This window comes from Meles meles, chromosome 2 (genome assembly GCF_922984935.1).
Source record: "Meles meles chromosome 2, mMelMel3.1 paternal haplotype, whole genome shotgun sequence".
NCBI classification, from domain to species: domain Eukaryota; kingdom Metazoa; phylum Chordata; class Mammalia; order Carnivora; family Mustelidae; genus Meles; species Meles meles.
In genome coordinates, this window is record NC_060067.1 from 113,552,778 (window position 1) to 113,570,851 (window position 18,074).

Genomic DNA, 18,074 nt, shown 5'->3' on the forward strand with positions numbered 1-18,074 from the left:
ATCACTCAAAACCAAAACGGTCTTATCTAATACAATTAACATAAAGTATAAAGTCCCAGAATATATGGTTTATGGCAGGCCAAATTCTTTTCTGTAGGCTGAGGCAGAGAAGGATTGAATCAACTGAGTCTGGGCCATCTGGTTCCTTTTAGTTATGTCATCAGTAATTTTACCTGAGTAATTTTTCTAACTCCTAGTTAGGAAAAGTTTTCTTATCACCATCTTATTTATATTCACTAAAATCCTCCTCCTTCTATGTTGACAGTTAATAATAATCCCTGGTACAACTGTTTTTAAAAATATATAAAAATACAAAAAGTGGGGAACCACATATTAGACAGAGAAAGTGAAAGAAATATTTCTATAATTAAAATACATTTTCTATTGGTTTTTAGGACCTAAGCCTTAAGCTGGAAACTTTTTACATAGTAGTTTAGAGTAAATAATATTATAACTAAGCAGTCTACATGCTAAATAGCATACTTTCTTGGTGTAGATTTCTGGAGGGATATGCAAGGGATTTGCATGTTTAATTCCCATTAGCACCTGTCACTGGGATTTATTATCCCAGAGTTAATTCTCCACTCATTGCAGCCAAGAAAAAGGAAGCCCTTGTACATGGATTTAAATGAAGCTTTTTATTTTTCAAAATGAGATGAATTTCCTGTTTGTTCCTCAAACACCTGCAGTATTCCAACCCTGAAAAAGTCATATTTAAATTCATTTTTGGTAAAAATTTCCCAAACTTGACTTTATTCAATAGCTATAAAAGCCTGTTCATAATGTGAAATTTTGTCTTTGAGAAAATAAAGAAGTTTCAATCAAAGACTTCACTTAGTTTTAAAGTTCATTGGCTCTCATTCTTCCATTCAGTATTCAATAAATGTTTATTGACCACTTATTATGTGCCAGGCCGTTTTCTAGGTTCTGGATACAGAGTGGTGAAAGCCCTAGAAAAAAAAAAATCCCTCCCATTGAGGAACCTCCATTCTATTGGAGAGTATACATTCACACATACACATAAACACATAGATACACACACACACATATGAATATGCATACATATACATATACACATACATATATGTAGACATATATATGTGTGTGTGTATACACACACACACACACACACACACACATACGTTTATATAAAAGAAGTGCTATATGGAAAATCAAAGCAAGTGAATGTTATTGAGGGCTAGGTATGTGCTATTTTGGGTTGTTGGTCAGAGAAGGTCTTTCTAAGCAAGGACATTTGAGCCCAGATCTAAGTGAAGTCAATTAAAATTCTATGCTCAGAAGCCTATGCAGCACTTCACTATTTCATAAAGGGGGAAAAAATAAAGAGGCAGAATGTTGGTACACAAGGCAAGTTCCATCTGCAACCATGGATTGTAGGAAACTCTCCTGCTTGAAAAAGCTGGTCCATTCGCTGGTACTTTTCCTGTCCTTGTTCTTGTGCTCTCACTCTTCCCTCTGTTTTCCACCTAATTTCTACATGTCATTTCTCAAACCATTCTCCTGCCCTCTTTAGGCTGAATTTCAGTATTGAACTACTTTTTCCTTCTTGTCTCCTCCTCTTTCTTTCAAAGGATTAATTTCATGCAGTATCTGCCTTTGAGCACTTCAGTGTCCCAAACAAGATTATGTAACAATTTGATTGTATTTAACTAACTAGACTTTGAGGATTCTTTCCTATTGAGAATTTCTGACAATCAACCAACATTGATTGAACACTGACTGTATATTGAGCTCTGTCTTTAAGAGCTGGGATGAAATGAGGAACAAGGCAAAGTCTCTGCCCTAAAAAAGAGTGAAATTCTGGCTAGAAAAGATAAGCAGTAAAATTGTAAATGAGTAAACAAAAAACTTTTAGATGTTGCTACTATGATAGTGAATATATGTGAGGATTTCTTAGTAATTAAGCTGCTGTCCTTCCTGGAAAAATTGTAAAGACAGATATGAAATATAATCATAACTCCTTCTGGTGGTACAATCCTCAGAATAAATGTCAGGTATGAGCCGCCTAGCTGCACTCTCCATCATAGTGGCCACTAGCTGTCTGTCTATTAAAATTAAATTAATTAATTACATTAAAATACTCATTTCACACTAGCCACAATGCAATTGCTCAGTAGCCACACGTGTCTGATGACTACCATTTTGGAGAGCATATGAACATGTTCCTCATTGCAGAAAGTTCTGTTGAGCAGCACTAGTCTAGATAGCATGAACCGGATGAAACTCATCAATGGCAAGAACAGCAGCGAACGATTTTGTGTCAGGCACTTCTCACATCTTTAACTCATTTCTCAGAGTCCTGTAAGATAATTACTGGTACTAGACCTATCTTACAGATTAAGAAACTGAGGCACCTAGCTTTTTTTTTTTTCTTTTCAGCATAACAGTGTTCATTGTCTTTGCACCACACCCAGTGCTCCATGCAGCAGGTGCCCTCACTAATACCCACCACCTTATTCCCCCAACCTCCCACCCCCTGCCCCTTCTAGGCCCTCAGGTTGTTTTTCAGAGTCCATAGTCTCTTATGGTTCACCTCCCCTTCCAATTTCCCTCAACTCCCTTCTCCTCTCCATCTCACCTACTTTATTGTTCAGTATCTGTCAGCTAGTCATAAGACATGCTGAGACCTGAACCCAGACCGTCTGGAGCCAGAAGCCACTGTTTTACCAAAAGATTGTGATATCTGTATATGGGTAAGGGACAGTGAAGAGAGAAAAGAAGAGACTTTAACATGACAGGCAGCACTTCCACAGGAAAAAGAAATGGTCAGATTTGTCAATGTCTTCACCAAGTATGACCTTTTCAGATCTACTAGACTCATCCAAGACAGGTCTTATTGGCTAGAGGTTCAGAGGAGCTTGGAAGGCAGAATCATGGAATGCTAGCACTGAAAAGAACTTTAAAGCCATCTAGTGAAATATTTCACAGATGAAGAAACTGAGACATGTAGTGTACCTGACCTGTCTGGGCTAACAGAGTGAGATCACAAGCCTCCCGCCTGTGTGTGTGTTTGACATTGTCCCCTTGGCACCAAGAGCTTTAAATTTCCCTGATACATTATTTATTATTATTATTATTATTATTATTGTTAGTTTAGAAATGTACTAATCTCAGGGAGTGGTTTTCTTCTTCACAGAATGTGGGACTGCCAATGTGTATCGACCTTTTTAATCCATTCACTTTTCCTTTTGTCTTGCTTGTCATTTTATCCACCCATTCTTACATTCCTCCTTCATCATTACAGCAGAGATCCACAACCTAGCCACTCAGACTAACTATGCTTTCCTTTAAAAAAAAAAAAAAAAAGGTAAAAAATTCTTGGCAGTTTGAGTCCCTACTCACACTGTTAGGAATTTGGAAAGCATGTCACAGGTTCTACCGTCACTTTAAATGAATGTCTACAAATTTTGTTTTTGTTGTGCATTGTTTCTGGGAGTTCCCTTACCAGGTATCATCTCACCACCCTTTACATACTCAACATTGCCAGCCACCAGGATGCACGCAAATAAAGCTCTTTTGAAGAATGAGTTTTCCTTTAGCTTTTAGTTTCTGTTCCACTACGGAGGAGGGAGAAGTCATGTGCACCCAGAACACAGAGCAGTTTGAGTGGCGCAGACAATCCCAAGATTGCAGCGGGTTGGGGTCACTGCAAAAGCTTCTTGCCTTCATCCCCACCACGCCGGATTTCAACTCGAGCCCGCACCCAGCTTAATCAATCGCAAGACCCCAAGTCGTAGAGCGAGTCCAGTCCTGGGGAGTCTGGCTCAGGCTTTGCTGGCGCCGTGGAGAAGCTGGCAGGCTGCAGGCTGAGCTCCAGTGGATTCAGCCAAGAGGCTCGGGGCGCGCCCGCTGCGCTCTTGGAGTCCGAGTCTGGCGCACCGCGGGAGGCAGGCGCGCTCCCACTCTCCGCTGCCGCCTCTGCCCTCGGGTTTCTCTCGTCCATGCTTCCGCTGGTAAACCTACAGCCCGTCTCCACCTCCGGCGCTGGGCGCGCATCTCCCTCCAATCCTTGCTTACATAACGCGGGCGGGCGCGCTCCCGCCGCCGCTTACCCCCCAGCGGAGTTGGGCTGCGCCCTCCACGCCTCCACCGCGAGTGCCTCCGCGCACCCGTGAGCCCCAACGCTAGGAGGTGACCCTTTTTGGTCACCCAGCAGCGGCAGCCTGGACGTCTCTCCGCTCGTGTGAGCACACTGAGATTGGAGACCAGACAGCCCCACTGTGCCCAACTCCCTCCCTCTGCTCCCACCTCCTCCCACTTCTCGCTTCCTCTCCCTCCGCCGCCTCCCCCCGCCCCAACACTCCCCTTGCCTGTGTGTGTTCCGCGCAGAAGAGGGGACCCGGAGAGCAGTCCAGGCTCGGCGCGCGGCGGAGCTGCGGCTGCTCCTGTGGCTGGGGGGAGCGGCGAGGTGGCCGCCTTGCGCCTCCTCGGACTTTCCAAGTGGGGGCAGAGCAATCGCTCACCGAGCCGCCAGTTAGAAGGCACAGGAAAAGAGGGACGGCCAAACTCTCCTCAGCATCTCCTCTCCACCCCCTTTTGGCTCCTGCCCTTCGAGAAAGTGGAGTGTGGCTCTTGGTTATCATTATTTCTTCGGACTGCTTCGTGGTGCACGGATTCAGCGGCTTCCCAGTGGGGTTTTCCGCTGTTGGCGCGTCTGTCTGTGTGGTTCCGCCCGGCACACCTCTGTCGACGATGAGGAAAGGTCTACGGGCGACAGCGGCCCGCTGCGGACTGGGACTGGGATACGTGTTGCAAATGCTCGTGCTACCTGCCCTGGCCCTCCTCAGTGCCAGCAGTACCGGCTCGGCCGCTCAAGGTAAGAGAGTCCGCCAAGCTCCGCGGCCACCTCCCTTCGCTTCTCTCTTCCCTCCTCCTTCCTCTCCTCCTCCCCAGTTCTCCCGGCTTCCTTAATTCGCCGCGTTGCTTTCAACTGGAAATCAGTTCACGTTCCACTTTCCCAACTAGTCAAGAAGCTCTGGTTGTTATTTTTAATCCATCTTCCGAGATGAGCACGGATGGTCAAGCAAGGGACGCACGGGGTGTGGACCGACATCTATCTGTTTCTGGGCATCTGGGCGCCTTGGGTGTCTTTTGCACTTTCTGCTCCACACTCACATGTTGTTGCGCATTGTACACACAGAGGTTTGCAGAGACTCTCGTTGCGGGTGGCTGTGTGGCTACCGTAGGTACACCCTGATACGCAGAGGCTCCCCGCGCTGAGCCACATCTGGGGTTGCGGGATCTTCAGGGCGTCTCTGAGCACGTTAGACGCCGAAGGGCTCTCAGCTAAGGAAATGTGTCCATTACTGCTGAGGACCCACCAGCGCCGGTGCCACTCTGCTGCTTGGGGCGCTGTGGAGATCCTCAGCCCACCCGGACCCGCCACCCAGCCTGCGGCAGGCCCCGCGGTGTGCACGCCTCCACACTCTCACCCTTTCCGAGTCTTCCTCCCAGTAAGCCAAGGAGAAACTTAAAACCCCAGAGCTCTGGGGAAACGGAATGGTTGTTCAAACCAAATACGAAACTCCCCCGCGTAATGGGCCAGTTTATAACTCTGACATTTTAATTTAACGCGTCTGAGCTTTAAAATAAGTGACCGGGGCGGTGGGCAAAACAGGGGTGTGGAGAGGAGCGGTCCGGAGTTGAGGGCAGATATGGATCGAGGGGAAGCACGGGACTGACTGCCTTCTTGTTCTCCGAGTTTGAAGTGGCAACGGCTGCTTTCAGTCTTCTGAGCCCAGGAAGCTGAGTGGAAGGGAGAAGGACAGGAAAGAGCCAACGCTGCCCCCTTTGGGGTCTGTTTCGGGTCACCTGGGACCCCAACCTTTTGGCCAAGCAGAGCGCCCACCTTGGTCTTTTTGACCAGTTCTGTGGTGTCGCTGGCTTAGGGGAAGCAGCCGTTTTTCATAGGGCGGGGGGGTGAAGGAAGCTTATGCAGCATTCGGAGGTAATTCAGGGATCCCATCTCGGTTACACTTCTTTCCAAATTTGGAGAGCAGGAGGTGCGGCGATAGCCTCGAACTCCCCAGGCGTCGCTCGGACACTCTGGAGGTACCCGACAGCATTTCCTCCGATCTGCGAAGGCTCTAGGAGGAGAGGGTGTTGGAGGTGGAGGAGAGCTCTGAGCGTTAGCTAGTGTCGTTAGCTAGTGTGGTCCGAACGAGGAGGGAAGTGATTAGCAAGGCTATGTGAATTAGCGATTGCTACTTCGGGAGTAAATTTTCCTGCTGCCTAGCTAAGTAGCCACGCTCATAAATCCTTCCTTCCCCTCTTACCAGATGCCTCCCATCCCCGAGGTTCTGCCCTGATTTTCTTATGTATACTTCCAGAGCTCATCTGTCCATTTTGCAAAGGTCATATGCACTTGTACATTTCTCGAAATTGCTAAGAAGTTCTCTGAGTAGCAGCCACGGGTGTTGAGAGAGAAGTGTTTGGAAGTTTAACCGAACAACCTGATGAATAGTCGTGAAATCAATCGCGTGACTCCCTGTGGGATTCGTCTACGTTATTGGGCGCACAAAGGACCCAGCGGTGGGGTGGGCTTCAGGTGGGAGTGGGTCAGGGGAGGACTGGGCGGTGAGAGGACTGTTTGGGAAAAGGACAAGTTAAAGTCCCCAAAGATGCCAAACAGGAGCTACAGGATTCTTGCTGAGAGCTTACTTACAGCCATGTTAAAAAGACTGGAGTCAGGGAAAAAAAAATCAATAAAGATAATCAAACAAGAGATTGTAAGTAGATTAAGAAAAAAGGGAGAAGAGATTAAAAGAAAAAGATGCTGAAGACTGAGTGAGCGAGCTGTGCCACTTGCACTTTTCTTATACACCAGGCAGTCCAAAGATTGGGGATTGAACCTGCTCCTCTGGTCTTAAATGGAAAAATAAAATGTAGCCTGTAGGGTATGTGCATTTCAGTGGTGTTCCTCTCCAAATCGTTTGTTTAGTTACTTCAGTTGCTGAAGAATAAATGTTTGAATCTTGTAGTCTTAAAAGATGCTATACTACCACTTTTATCTTTGTTAGCCTCATGTTTCAGGACACCAGCTCTTCCCGTGTTGCCTGTTAGGTATTAAAAATGTAAAAAGCACCAAACTCAGCCCCTATCATCATCACTCTAACCCATTTCCTGGCCTGTTTACTACTGAACCACTAGCACACTTTCTTCTCAGAATCACACTTTTATATCAGTCTGGCATTCAGACCTTCTTTTCCTTTAAATTTCTTCTCCTTTCTCCTCTCTCTTTGGACTAGAACACTAGGGAAACCAAAGATACTATTGCTCCCTCAAGGTATGATTTCCAAGTGTTGAACACTTAAAGATGGAAATGAACTATTTTTATGAATGGAACCACATATGCAATTAAGATGAGAAAGTTAATTTGAGTACTTGACAATATGGATGAGATTTATTTATTCTGTTGTTAGAGAAGTACTAGAAAAATTAGCAGTTTTAGAAAATATGTATGTCTTCAGAAGTAGCCAAAAAAACAACAGATGTTTAAGATGAAAAAAGAAGCATAATAGGTCTTATTTGTGAGTGTAGTATATTTTGTAACTGTAGTTTAAATGAAGACAGCAGTCATTTTATTCAGGTCCTTGGGAGATACTCCAGGATTTAGGCAACAACTTTCTCCTTTCTGGCTATGCCTTAATTGTTTCATTCAGTATTGCCTGAAACTCCTAGCTCCAGGGGAAAAAAATAGTGTTGCTTCTTACTTCTAAGAATGAAAGATTTTACTAGGTAAAGAGAGAGAAAGAGACAGAGAGTATTTGATCAGCATGCCTCAGAGTTAGTACCTCCTGTTTTAGAAATGCTTTCATTTCTGGATTACACAGCATTGATATTCTGCTTATCTAGCACCAACTAGTGTTATGAGTGTTAACATCACTGAAGTCAGAAGAGAAAATCAGTGAAAACCCTAGTCATATTGGGAATATTTGCTACTACCGTAAGTTAATGTATAATGTATTTTTTAAACAAATAGTATACATCCTACAAAAGAGTCAAATTACTTTCATGCATTTGTGCATATTCCTGTGGTACAAATAGACAGTTGGCACGAAGGATAACTGAATTTCATTACATCACATACTTTCTCCATTTTAGGAGCAGAGTAAATTCATAAAATCACATTTGGCATTTGCAGTCAGGAAAAGTAGGTTAGTTTACTTTTGTTTAGAAAAAATAATTTCATGTATTCTAGCTTAAGGAGGGCTTAAAATGCCTCAAGAGGACAAACTTTTGAAATACTTGCAAAGAAGGAAGAACTATTCGATTGTTAACATGCACTGATTCCTTAGTCTTCTGTACTCTGGATACTGGGGTGAATGGGGATTCACCATTCAGCAATGCAAGTTCTTAGACTATCCCATTTTAGTCTGGGACCTGGATGTCCTGATCAGAATTCATACTGATCTTTTTTAAGCAACCTCCCCAAAGACATAAAGGAGGCATGAGCTCTCCCAAAGCAAATCCTCCTAGCTTATTTAGAATTATTGTTGAGACTTAAAAATAACTGTTTTTCTAATGTATGCTACTTTCTCCAATTAGTGCCAACAGCCAGGGTGTGCTCTATTAGGCCTGAACTGCATTTAGCACTTTTCTGATTTAGGTCATGGCTTTGCTGGAGCAGCAGAGGGAGTCACTCTCAGAAGAAACATTAAAATTACAGGCTGCAACCACTTCAGGAAGATAATAAGGGAGAGGAGTGGGGGTGGGGATTGAGCTAGAGTCCTTGCCTTGCGATTTTTAATCTATTTTTTATTTTAAATTTTGACTATTGCATTTGTGGCAGTTAAAAACAAACCTGTTCACATTTCCCACAGATTAGAAACCCATTAGCTCATCTGGATAGTGTATGATATTAGAAGTAAAATTCTAAATAAACAATTGCCATGCACTTACTATGTCTCAGACTGTGTGCTATTTGTAAGGGACACAAAGTTAAAAGGGGCAGTTTCAGCCCTCAAGGAAGACAGACTTAGAAGCCTATAATTACAACTCACTTTCTGAAAAATGACAGTCAGCATAGGTATAGTACTTTCCGGATTCAAGTATCAAAGATAGTGAACATAGGTCAGGCTAAGGTTCTGTTGGGAATGGTGGTGGGGTTTCCAGAAATTTCTACACTGAGGAACTTAAGGATGGCAATTTGATTTGAAGTGGGGTGTTTCAATGCCAAATTTGCATTGCAACTGTCTAACTTATATTAAATCTTAATTAAATTTAATGTATATTTGCTCTGGCTTTGAGGAGGCACAAGCTAAGGGTTGTTGTGGTATGTGCCCATTCTGTTCTTTGGCGTAGTATTTATCAGTGTCTCCTAATCTTGCTTCTGCCATCTCCCAATTGTGTGGCCATGGGTGAGTTATTTAGCTTCATTTGTGCCTCAGTTTCCACAGAGGTAAAGTGAAGATAAAACATCCTTTCAGTCCTATTATGATTGAATGAATAGATGTAAAATGTTTAGGGCCATTCCTGGCCCATAGGAAGTAAACATTATTCTTTGGCTTCTAACTCTGTAAACCACTGGCAAAGAATCTAGAAGTTAAAGAAACAAAAGGTCAATAACTGTGAACTCAGACTGGGAATTACTGCAGACTCTCCTTCCTCAAAAGCAACAAATGAAGTTGTCTGAGAAGATGTTCTGAAACAGATCACTGCAAACTTCTGGACAGTGACCTGCATGGTTCCTTGAAGAGTCAGTCTGGGAGAAGCTCTCTCCCTTCATAATCCCATTTCTTCCTTTCTGCTTACTCTGGGAAAATTAACCTAATGCCAGTTCTAAAAATGCCGTGTTGAGTCACTGCTGGTTAAGTCCTGGCTCCAAGCTCTACCCTTGACTTTCTATCTTTACAATGAGTATTGAAAGGAAACTTTCCGTAAATCCATAAACTATTTTTTTGGAGGGGGGCATGCCAAGTGCCAGGCTTTCAGATAAAATTTTAAGGAAAATCAACCCTTTATGTAAATGTCAATAGTTTTCCTTTAAAAAAAAGGCAAAGATGTATTGTCTAAAGAACATAATGGAATGCATGTTAAAACAACACGAAGAAACATAGAAAAATAGGTGGACTTGAAGGCAAAGCAAGTTCACCAGGACTTTTCATATATTTGAATTAAATTTGCAATAAAGAGTTTTAGTATCATAATTTAGAACAACGTGGATAATCTAGATAACATATTTTGACACTTTCACATTTAATTGGTTCTTGTTGTTTAATGGTTATTTCTATTTTGTTCATGATTAGTGGGAATGTTGTTTTCTAGCTAACTTGTATGATAACACTAGGGATTTGTGGAGTATTTTATGTTAAGACAGATCTTTTTCTTACAGTATTTTCATTCTGGCTTTAATTTCTGATTGCTTGTTCTACTCTCACAGATGCTCAGATTTCTCACTTGCTTTCTTTGTTATCCTAACTTCTGAAAGTTACTTATGGACTTTTCATTGATTTCACACTCTGTTTGGGTTTGGTATTGCTTGTGTATTCGTGGAGAAGGGCTACATAAAACTGAGACCTTGGGTCTTGTCCCAGTATTGCTTAGTCCAAGGATATTTAAACTAGAAGGAGACTCATTGAAACTCAGTGCTATTTTTTATGTGACTTTTTTAAAGTGGAGGAAGTTTGCCATGAGCAATACTAAAATACTACTGTCTCCTTTTTTCTAGGTCTTAAAAATAAATCCAATAATTGAAAAATTTATAGTTTTTCTTATTTTAAGTATTTGTCTTCTCCACATTTATGGAAATTTTAATGAAAGATTTTATGGTAATAATTTTATGAGCTAACAAGACCAGAGATAGTAAACTTTTTTATTCTCTCTACCTGATTAGAGCTCTCAGAAGAATTTTTTCTTTTCATGAAAACCTGATACATATATTATGTTGACAATATTTTGATTCTTCATAAGCAAAATGTTAGAAAATACTGTTCTATAATTTCAGGTTTTTAAGAAGAGTTTGTGTTCAAGTCGTAACGTGTTTTCTCATCTTGAGCGTTCCTGCCTCCACAAAAGTTGCTACTTTGGGATTATATAATGAGGTATTGAAATGCACAAAGAATCTTTCCAGATATTAGAGGTACCAAAAACATATCTAGCTTTCTACATGGAGTTTTTAGTGTTAAACTTACTGTAACATCGATTAAATTGAAGTTATAATTTGGAAAGTGAGCTATAGCTTTGGAAGTGCCAAATATGCAGATAATTGTCCTTAATGTCATTGTACTTTTTATTAGCAGAGAGCAAAAATGCTTTGTTTGGCAAAAGTGAAGTCTAATATCTGAAAACTCCAATGTTTGGGGAATACCCTCTTTTAATTAAATAATAAACCGCATCTCCATGCAGTGTGATAGGAGATTGAGAGTAAGGGAAACCGGGTGAGGAGACTTCATTATATTGGTGTGCGGTGTTAGAGTTCTCATTCTAAATATGGAAGCTCAAAATAATCATGTTAACAGATGACACTGACTAATCAAATTTAATTCCACAGTAACCAGCCTTATTTATTTTAAAATGTTGTGAAGATAGGACTTTTACCTTCATTAATCATTGTTATTTGGGTCCTGGGCTGGTTTCATCTCTCAGCAATTAGGAAAGCCATAAAAATGGTTCATGTAGATAAACATGTATTCTCTTCTCTTCTAACTAAGGAGGTTAAACAACGGAAACTCCCTCAGCACATTTAACAAGTTTATTGATGAATGCTAACTTCTCTCAGTTTTAGTCAATGTCTTAATTGATTATTTAATCATGAACTGCCTGAACTCAACTATATTTCTTGGTCTTTTCTGTTGGTTTTTTTTTTCCTGTTCAGAAGAAAACCCTTATATATGAGCATTCCTTTTCAACAACAACAACAACAAAAAACAGATTTCTGCTGGCATATCAGTGCCTGTTTCAAGATACTTGGATCAAAATACATTTACAGCCCAGTTAATAAGGGCAAATATGTCCAGAAATGGAAATGCAAGTGTTTCTAAAACTCCAAGAAAATAAGTGTGTATAAAATATAAAAGAGTAGCATAGAAACAAAGTATGCCGTTTGCATAGAAATGGAATCACTTTAAATTAATTCATAATGTGTTTTCTGTTAGACCATGGAAGTTTTGTGCAACGTGATAAGGTATGTGGTGTGATGATATCCACTTACAATTATAAGCATAATGAATTACATTCATGTATAAAAGTAAAGAGAGCAATTTTGGACAATTCTAATCTCTGAATTTGCAAGTTTGTTCCTTGTAATCAAATTGCATATTTTAAATCATTCTCCTATCTTTCTAGACTTTCAGGAACCTAAAAAGTCCTTTCTACAACCAGATCAAAGAGTACTTTCTTTAGCAAGAGGTATTCTCTAACTTTTGCAGGAACTGAAAATCATCATGAGTGAAAAAAGCTCTGCTGTTTCATTATATGTTATTTCCAGAGTCCTGTATTATATCTGACCTAAACCAGGCAAATAACCAAATTACTACCACAACAGAAACTTTATGATTGGGAAGATAGAGTAAATAATGGTCATTTCACTTTGAGCATTATGTCTGTGTGAAATATGTTGACATTTTAATTTCACTTTTGATAAGGGGAAAATGATATATTTTCTCTTCCCCTGAATAAAGGATTTGCCAAATATACACATTGTAGCCACCCAGTGGAAATGCTCAAGTTTAGCAAGCAGCAATCTTGAAGTCATCCTAAATAAAACAGTAATTATGCCTGTCGTTTTCTTTAGCAACTTTTCCTTCTTCCTCTGGATCTTCATAAGATGACGAAAGAATATAAGCTTTAAAAATGTATTAGGGATCACTTTCAAGGTTTGGAAGAGCCTGAGACATTTCCCTCCCAGGCTGCCACAGCTATCACCAACCGAGCATGCAGCTTGGTGGAAAACAGAAGCCCATTTCAGTAACTGCTCTCAGAAGCTGAGAAAAAACAGGCATGTTCAAACGATTTATTATTTTGGGTATCCGGAATAGAGACCTCAGATCAGCATTTTGTCATAATATTATTCAACAAGCTCTCTGACTTGCAACTTTTATCTAAATAAGAGTGTTGGTCTGTGCCAATTTCAGTTTACACAGCAGAACTTGGAAAGTACTTAAAAGGTGTATACTTGAAAAAAAATTATGTTTGGATTTTATTTGGACCTGTTTGAGCAGGATGTGCTTGTTTGAGAAACTTAGACTTAATTAGTGGGATACTGATATATAGTGTCTGAGTTTATTTCACTAGTAGTAGAATATATAATTAATCCTCCAGTGGTCATTATAAAATGCACTCTCATTTCCTGAATTACTCTGTTAAATATTGTCATTAATAAGAATATGAACATCGTAGTTTAAATTTCATGTACATTAGAAATCCAGTAGCATTTTTAGAATTATGTAGGTGTTTTTTAAAAAAATTTAAATTCCATTAATTAACATATAATGTATTATTACTTTCAGAGGTAGAGGTCAGTGTCATCAGTCTTATGTAACACCCAGTGCTCACTGCATCATGTGCCCTCCTTGACGTCCATCACCCAGTTTATGTAGGCATTCTTAAGGACAGTTCTTCAACAGAAATAATGCTTAAGTGGAATTTTATCTTTATGAAAGTATCATCGATGTCTTTGTATCTTGACCTCTATATATTGATCAAAATATTTATTTTGTTTAGATGTACATACACATGCACACATTTATGTAGAATTAGAAGGACCACAGTGAAGAGAGGTATAGTTTATTTACTATAACATAATAAAAAAATAAAAAGGATGACTAGGAAAAGTTTTAACAATAGATAATATTTTCCCAGTAGGGGTAGGAGTAATCAGTCTATTGGATTTATTAGAAATGGTGATAACATGAAAGGTACATGTCATTTTTTATTGAATTAAATAACTATAGAATTATCTCCTACGGGGTAATTCCAGGCAGAGTCTTAATGAAATGAAGACTTACAAGGAATAGACAAATATAGTTCAGTAATTCCCTGGGAGCATATATATGCTGGCACAAATTATGTCTGTGTGTGCGTGCTTGTGTGTAACTATTTTTGCTTTAGGAGAATTTTTTCGAAGCGCCTTGGCAACATCCTTAGAAAATAAAGAACACCTATCAAAAAATGAAAATAAAACTTACTTGTAAAACAAATTAAAAAAGGTAGTCATTGAAAGAGGAAGCAAGTTTCATCACTGCTTTCTAACTGAAAAATTATATTCTACTTTTCTGCAAAAAGTTCCTCACTCTCAGCCAGGTGCGAAGTCATTTGCATAATATGACACCAGTAGAGACACCTCTGTCTCTTGGCAAAATGTCTTATCTCTAGAAACAAGTTTTATCTTCCATGTGAGAGAAACGAAGGGATCCCCACTTTTTCTGGCTTATTTCAACATGTGGAGAAATTCCCGTTGTTTCCTACTCAGTGGACTGTAATTTGTTGGCCAAGGGAGAACAATAACTTCCATGCGTGGAGAGGCAAAAATCTTCAACCACATGCATGAGTCCCTCACCAGGTACTCCTTGGAAGAAAGATTTCCCCTGGTAAACACCTTGCCTGACGTGACCTCTTTTGTGCCCTGATGGAAGGAGAGGTCAGTTGTGTGGTTCTTGCCTGAATTCTGTGATGATTTGTTTCAATTTCTTAAGTGTGGAGTTCTGTTTCCAGACTGCAGAATATTTGGTTTTCTTGGACTCCCTTAGATCCTGTACAGGTGGTTTTATTTCCCAGTATCTCTATCACATCCATTGAAAGCTTTATGTAAACAAGCAAAGATATAAAGTTAACTGAGGAGGGAGAAAGGTTATTACTAATGAAAGAAGATACAGAATTTCATTCCAGATAGAGGAGTAATATACTTCCTTGCTTATGTTCAAAATTGTGTTAAATTCAGGTTAATATATAAATATTTATATGATACATCAATATGTGATATATCATATAATTCTTGTATCATATGTATCATCTTAATTAATCAACATTAAATATGTATACATATTAATATGTATCATATTAATTCTTGCCATACCTTTTCACATCACTTGGCGTTTCTGAACTAGAATTTTAAAAGGTGCAAAGAAATGCTAGTGTTCAGAATACTGTCATGTATATTCTCTTATCATACGTGTCATACATTGTTGGATGATATGGGATTCTCCTAACAAAATGTGTAGGACTCTGCTAAGAATGGCAAAATAAATAATAGTGCCTCACAGAGTTTTGTGATTACAAGCCTAAATGCTAATGAGGGTGGTTGCCTGTTTAATGCTGAATTGCAAGGTTAAAAAGAGGGTCTTAAAGATAACAGCCCATTCCAGAGTCCTTGAGTTTGTTTTGCATTCAGTGACAGTCACTAAATTAGGGAAAGGAATGTTCAAACAACACACTTGAGGAAAAGTGGTTTTTTTTCTAGAAAGGAACCATTTCTGCTAATAGCCAGTAACTGCGTGTAACCCCTCTGACATTAAAAGTCCATTAGCTAAGCCCAGTTTAAATAGCAGCTGATGCGGTGTCAGCTAAATGTACATTGGAATTTTTTCATATAATGCAGTAAGAGCAGTTCTATAATTTTTCTCTAAAACTACATACATTAAGTAAAACAAATGCCATCTGATAGTAGTGGCAGGGCTGCTAATAAACGGGCAAAGATTTGTGATGAAACAAAAGTAACAGTCTATATAACAAGAAGATAATAAATGGCAGTGATGGTTTTAAAAGGAAGTCTGAGAAAAATCATATGGAGAAGCTTAAGCTGACCTCCAGAAAGAGTTGTTTCCTTCGAAGCACATAATAACGTGCACTGCTTTGAGATACTCATTTTAAGTGATGTGATTTTTTTTTCTTCTGTAAGCCTCAATATTTAGTTTGCCAGTGCACTTTGAAACAACAGGAAGGCACTGGGATGTGTGTAAATGAGGGTAAATGAGGGGGAGTAAATGAGGGTAAATGTGTGTAAATGAGGGGGGACACAAGGTGACTGAGAAAAGAGAACAAGGAGAAAAGTGAAAACAGAGGTATAATTTCATATATGTTAATATTTTAAGATAATGACTATGGTACTATTTTTAAAAGTAATACGATGTTTCCTGCAATGAAATAAAAAATTACAATGTTCATTTTATACCCTCCCCTCCCCTTTTTTCCCCATCTTGTGGATATTTTCTAATCTCCATTTAATCATCTGAAAGATAAGGTGTTTTACAGCAAATTATATTAGAATCCAAGAGTCTTTAATAAGTCTCATCTTAAAGAATTCTCAAAGACAGCATTCTGTAACTACAGGCCATTGTGGAAACAAAATGTGAGGGTTGCTTAGTAATCTAGTGTGTGAGCTGAAAACAGGGCAGTAATTATCTGTGACTGTCGTGCTTACACAACGATAAAAGTATTACAAGAACCTCCATGCCGACCCCCCATTATCAGACCATTAGTGAAACACTGTACAGGCAATAGTGGGGAGCCCTGCTAAAGCTTATAACTTCAATCATTTGGGCATAAGCTTTGCGTATATTTTCACATGGCCATTTGGACTCTCATCACGCTTTTAAGCATGCAGAATTATTTATCAATTTATTTCTAAATTTGAGAATTTATTCATAAATTTAAGTCTACCCCAAGATATTTATTTATAAATTTAGTCAAACCTGAGACATCATTTATTTTCTTATTTTTCGAAGCCAATTTTTTATATGATTAAAAAAAAACAAACCTCACATAAACCTGCATTGCTTGACAATGAAAAGAAAAGAAAGTAAAGACAAAAAAGAGAAGGACTACTATTTAATTTAATTTAACTACTATTTAATCCTAATGAGGTGGCAGGGATCTTCTTTTTATTCAGATTTTCATGCAAGCATTTCTTAATAAAATCAAGAAGTATTTTTTTGGTGTTGTTAACTGTTTTAATTCCGTTCTGGCCATTGTAAATGCTTGTTTTGAAAGAATTGGATGTTACATGGGCAGAGTTTATGCAATTAAATGACTAACCAAAATCCCGTTTACTACCATACTTCATGAGGGCCTTGATGACTAATCTCATTTTTAGTGTGTAACTCAAACATTAATAACAGATGGAAATGTGCCTCATTTCAACCAATGGGCTTTGACTTTTAATTCTAAACCGTCTTTATTTTTTTCAGATTGCATCTGCTAAAAGTGACAATTTTCCATATGTTTTTCTTTTTCTATCACATAAAGCTTAATTCTATTGCAAGGTGATAAAGAATATCAGGATACGGCCACACAAAAAGTTTGTACACATCTGTGAACCAGTATTATGAAATTGAATTATGTTGGAAATAAGGTGATTCTGGATGGTTGAAATAGGACAATTATTATATTAGAATTTGGGATAGATTTTAGAAAAAATTACCCTTCAATCCCTCAATGTCAATGCACTGTTGCTTTCTTGGGTACTTGTACAAATGTATCTTTTTTTGGGGCATGAAAAATTACATTAAAAACATTTTGAGTATATATAATAAATAGTATGACTTGGTGCTCAATTGATTTTATTTATGCTTAGAAAATAAAAATAATCTTTGGGGCGCTTGGGTGGCTCAGTCGGTTAAGCGTCTGCCTTGGGCTCAGGTCATGATCCCAGGGTCCTGGGGTCCAGTGACATATAGGGCTCCCTGCTCAGTGGGGAATCTACTTCTCCCTCTCCCGCTGCCCTCCCCCCTGGTCATGCTCTCTCTCTCTTTCTCAAATAAATAAATAAAATCTCACAATATAATCTTTGATGATGCCTATTCTTCAATGTGATTATCATGACAGTTTAGAATGGTGAATGATGGGGGCCCCTGGGTGGCTTATTCAAGCTCTCTGCTTAGCAGGGAGCCTGCTCCTCCCTCTCCTTCTGTCTGCCACTCTCCCTGCTTGTGCTCTCTCTCTGTCAAAATAAAATAAAATAAATAAAATAAAATCTTAAAAAAAAAAGAATGGTGAATAGTTTCATCTTTCTCCTTTTTTTTCCCGCTTTGTAGTTTTACATTTCCTTTTCTTAACTATCAGGGACTTAAACATATTCAATGTATGCATATGTGTGGACTCAGTAATCTCCTGACATA

At 39.4% G+C, this 18,074-nt stretch overlaps 1 protein-coding gene across 3 annotated transcripts in view; it reads left to right on the top strand.

Annotated features, from left to right (window-relative positions):
* The first annotated feature begins 4,343 nt into the window (after positions 1-4,343).
* UNC5C (unc-5 netrin receptor C) overlaps positions 4,344-18,074 on the top strand; it is a 350,685-nt gene continuing 336,954 nt past the window's right edge. For all 3 annotated transcript variants that reach the window (XM_045998229.1, XM_045998230.1, XM_045998231.1), the window contains exon 1: positions 4,344-4,837. In XM_045998229.1, the coding sequence (XP_045854185.1) occupies positions 4,714-4,837 (124 nt within the window). In that variant the 5' untranslated portion in view covers positions 4,344-4,713. The remainder of the gene's footprint in view (positions 4,838-18,074) is intronic.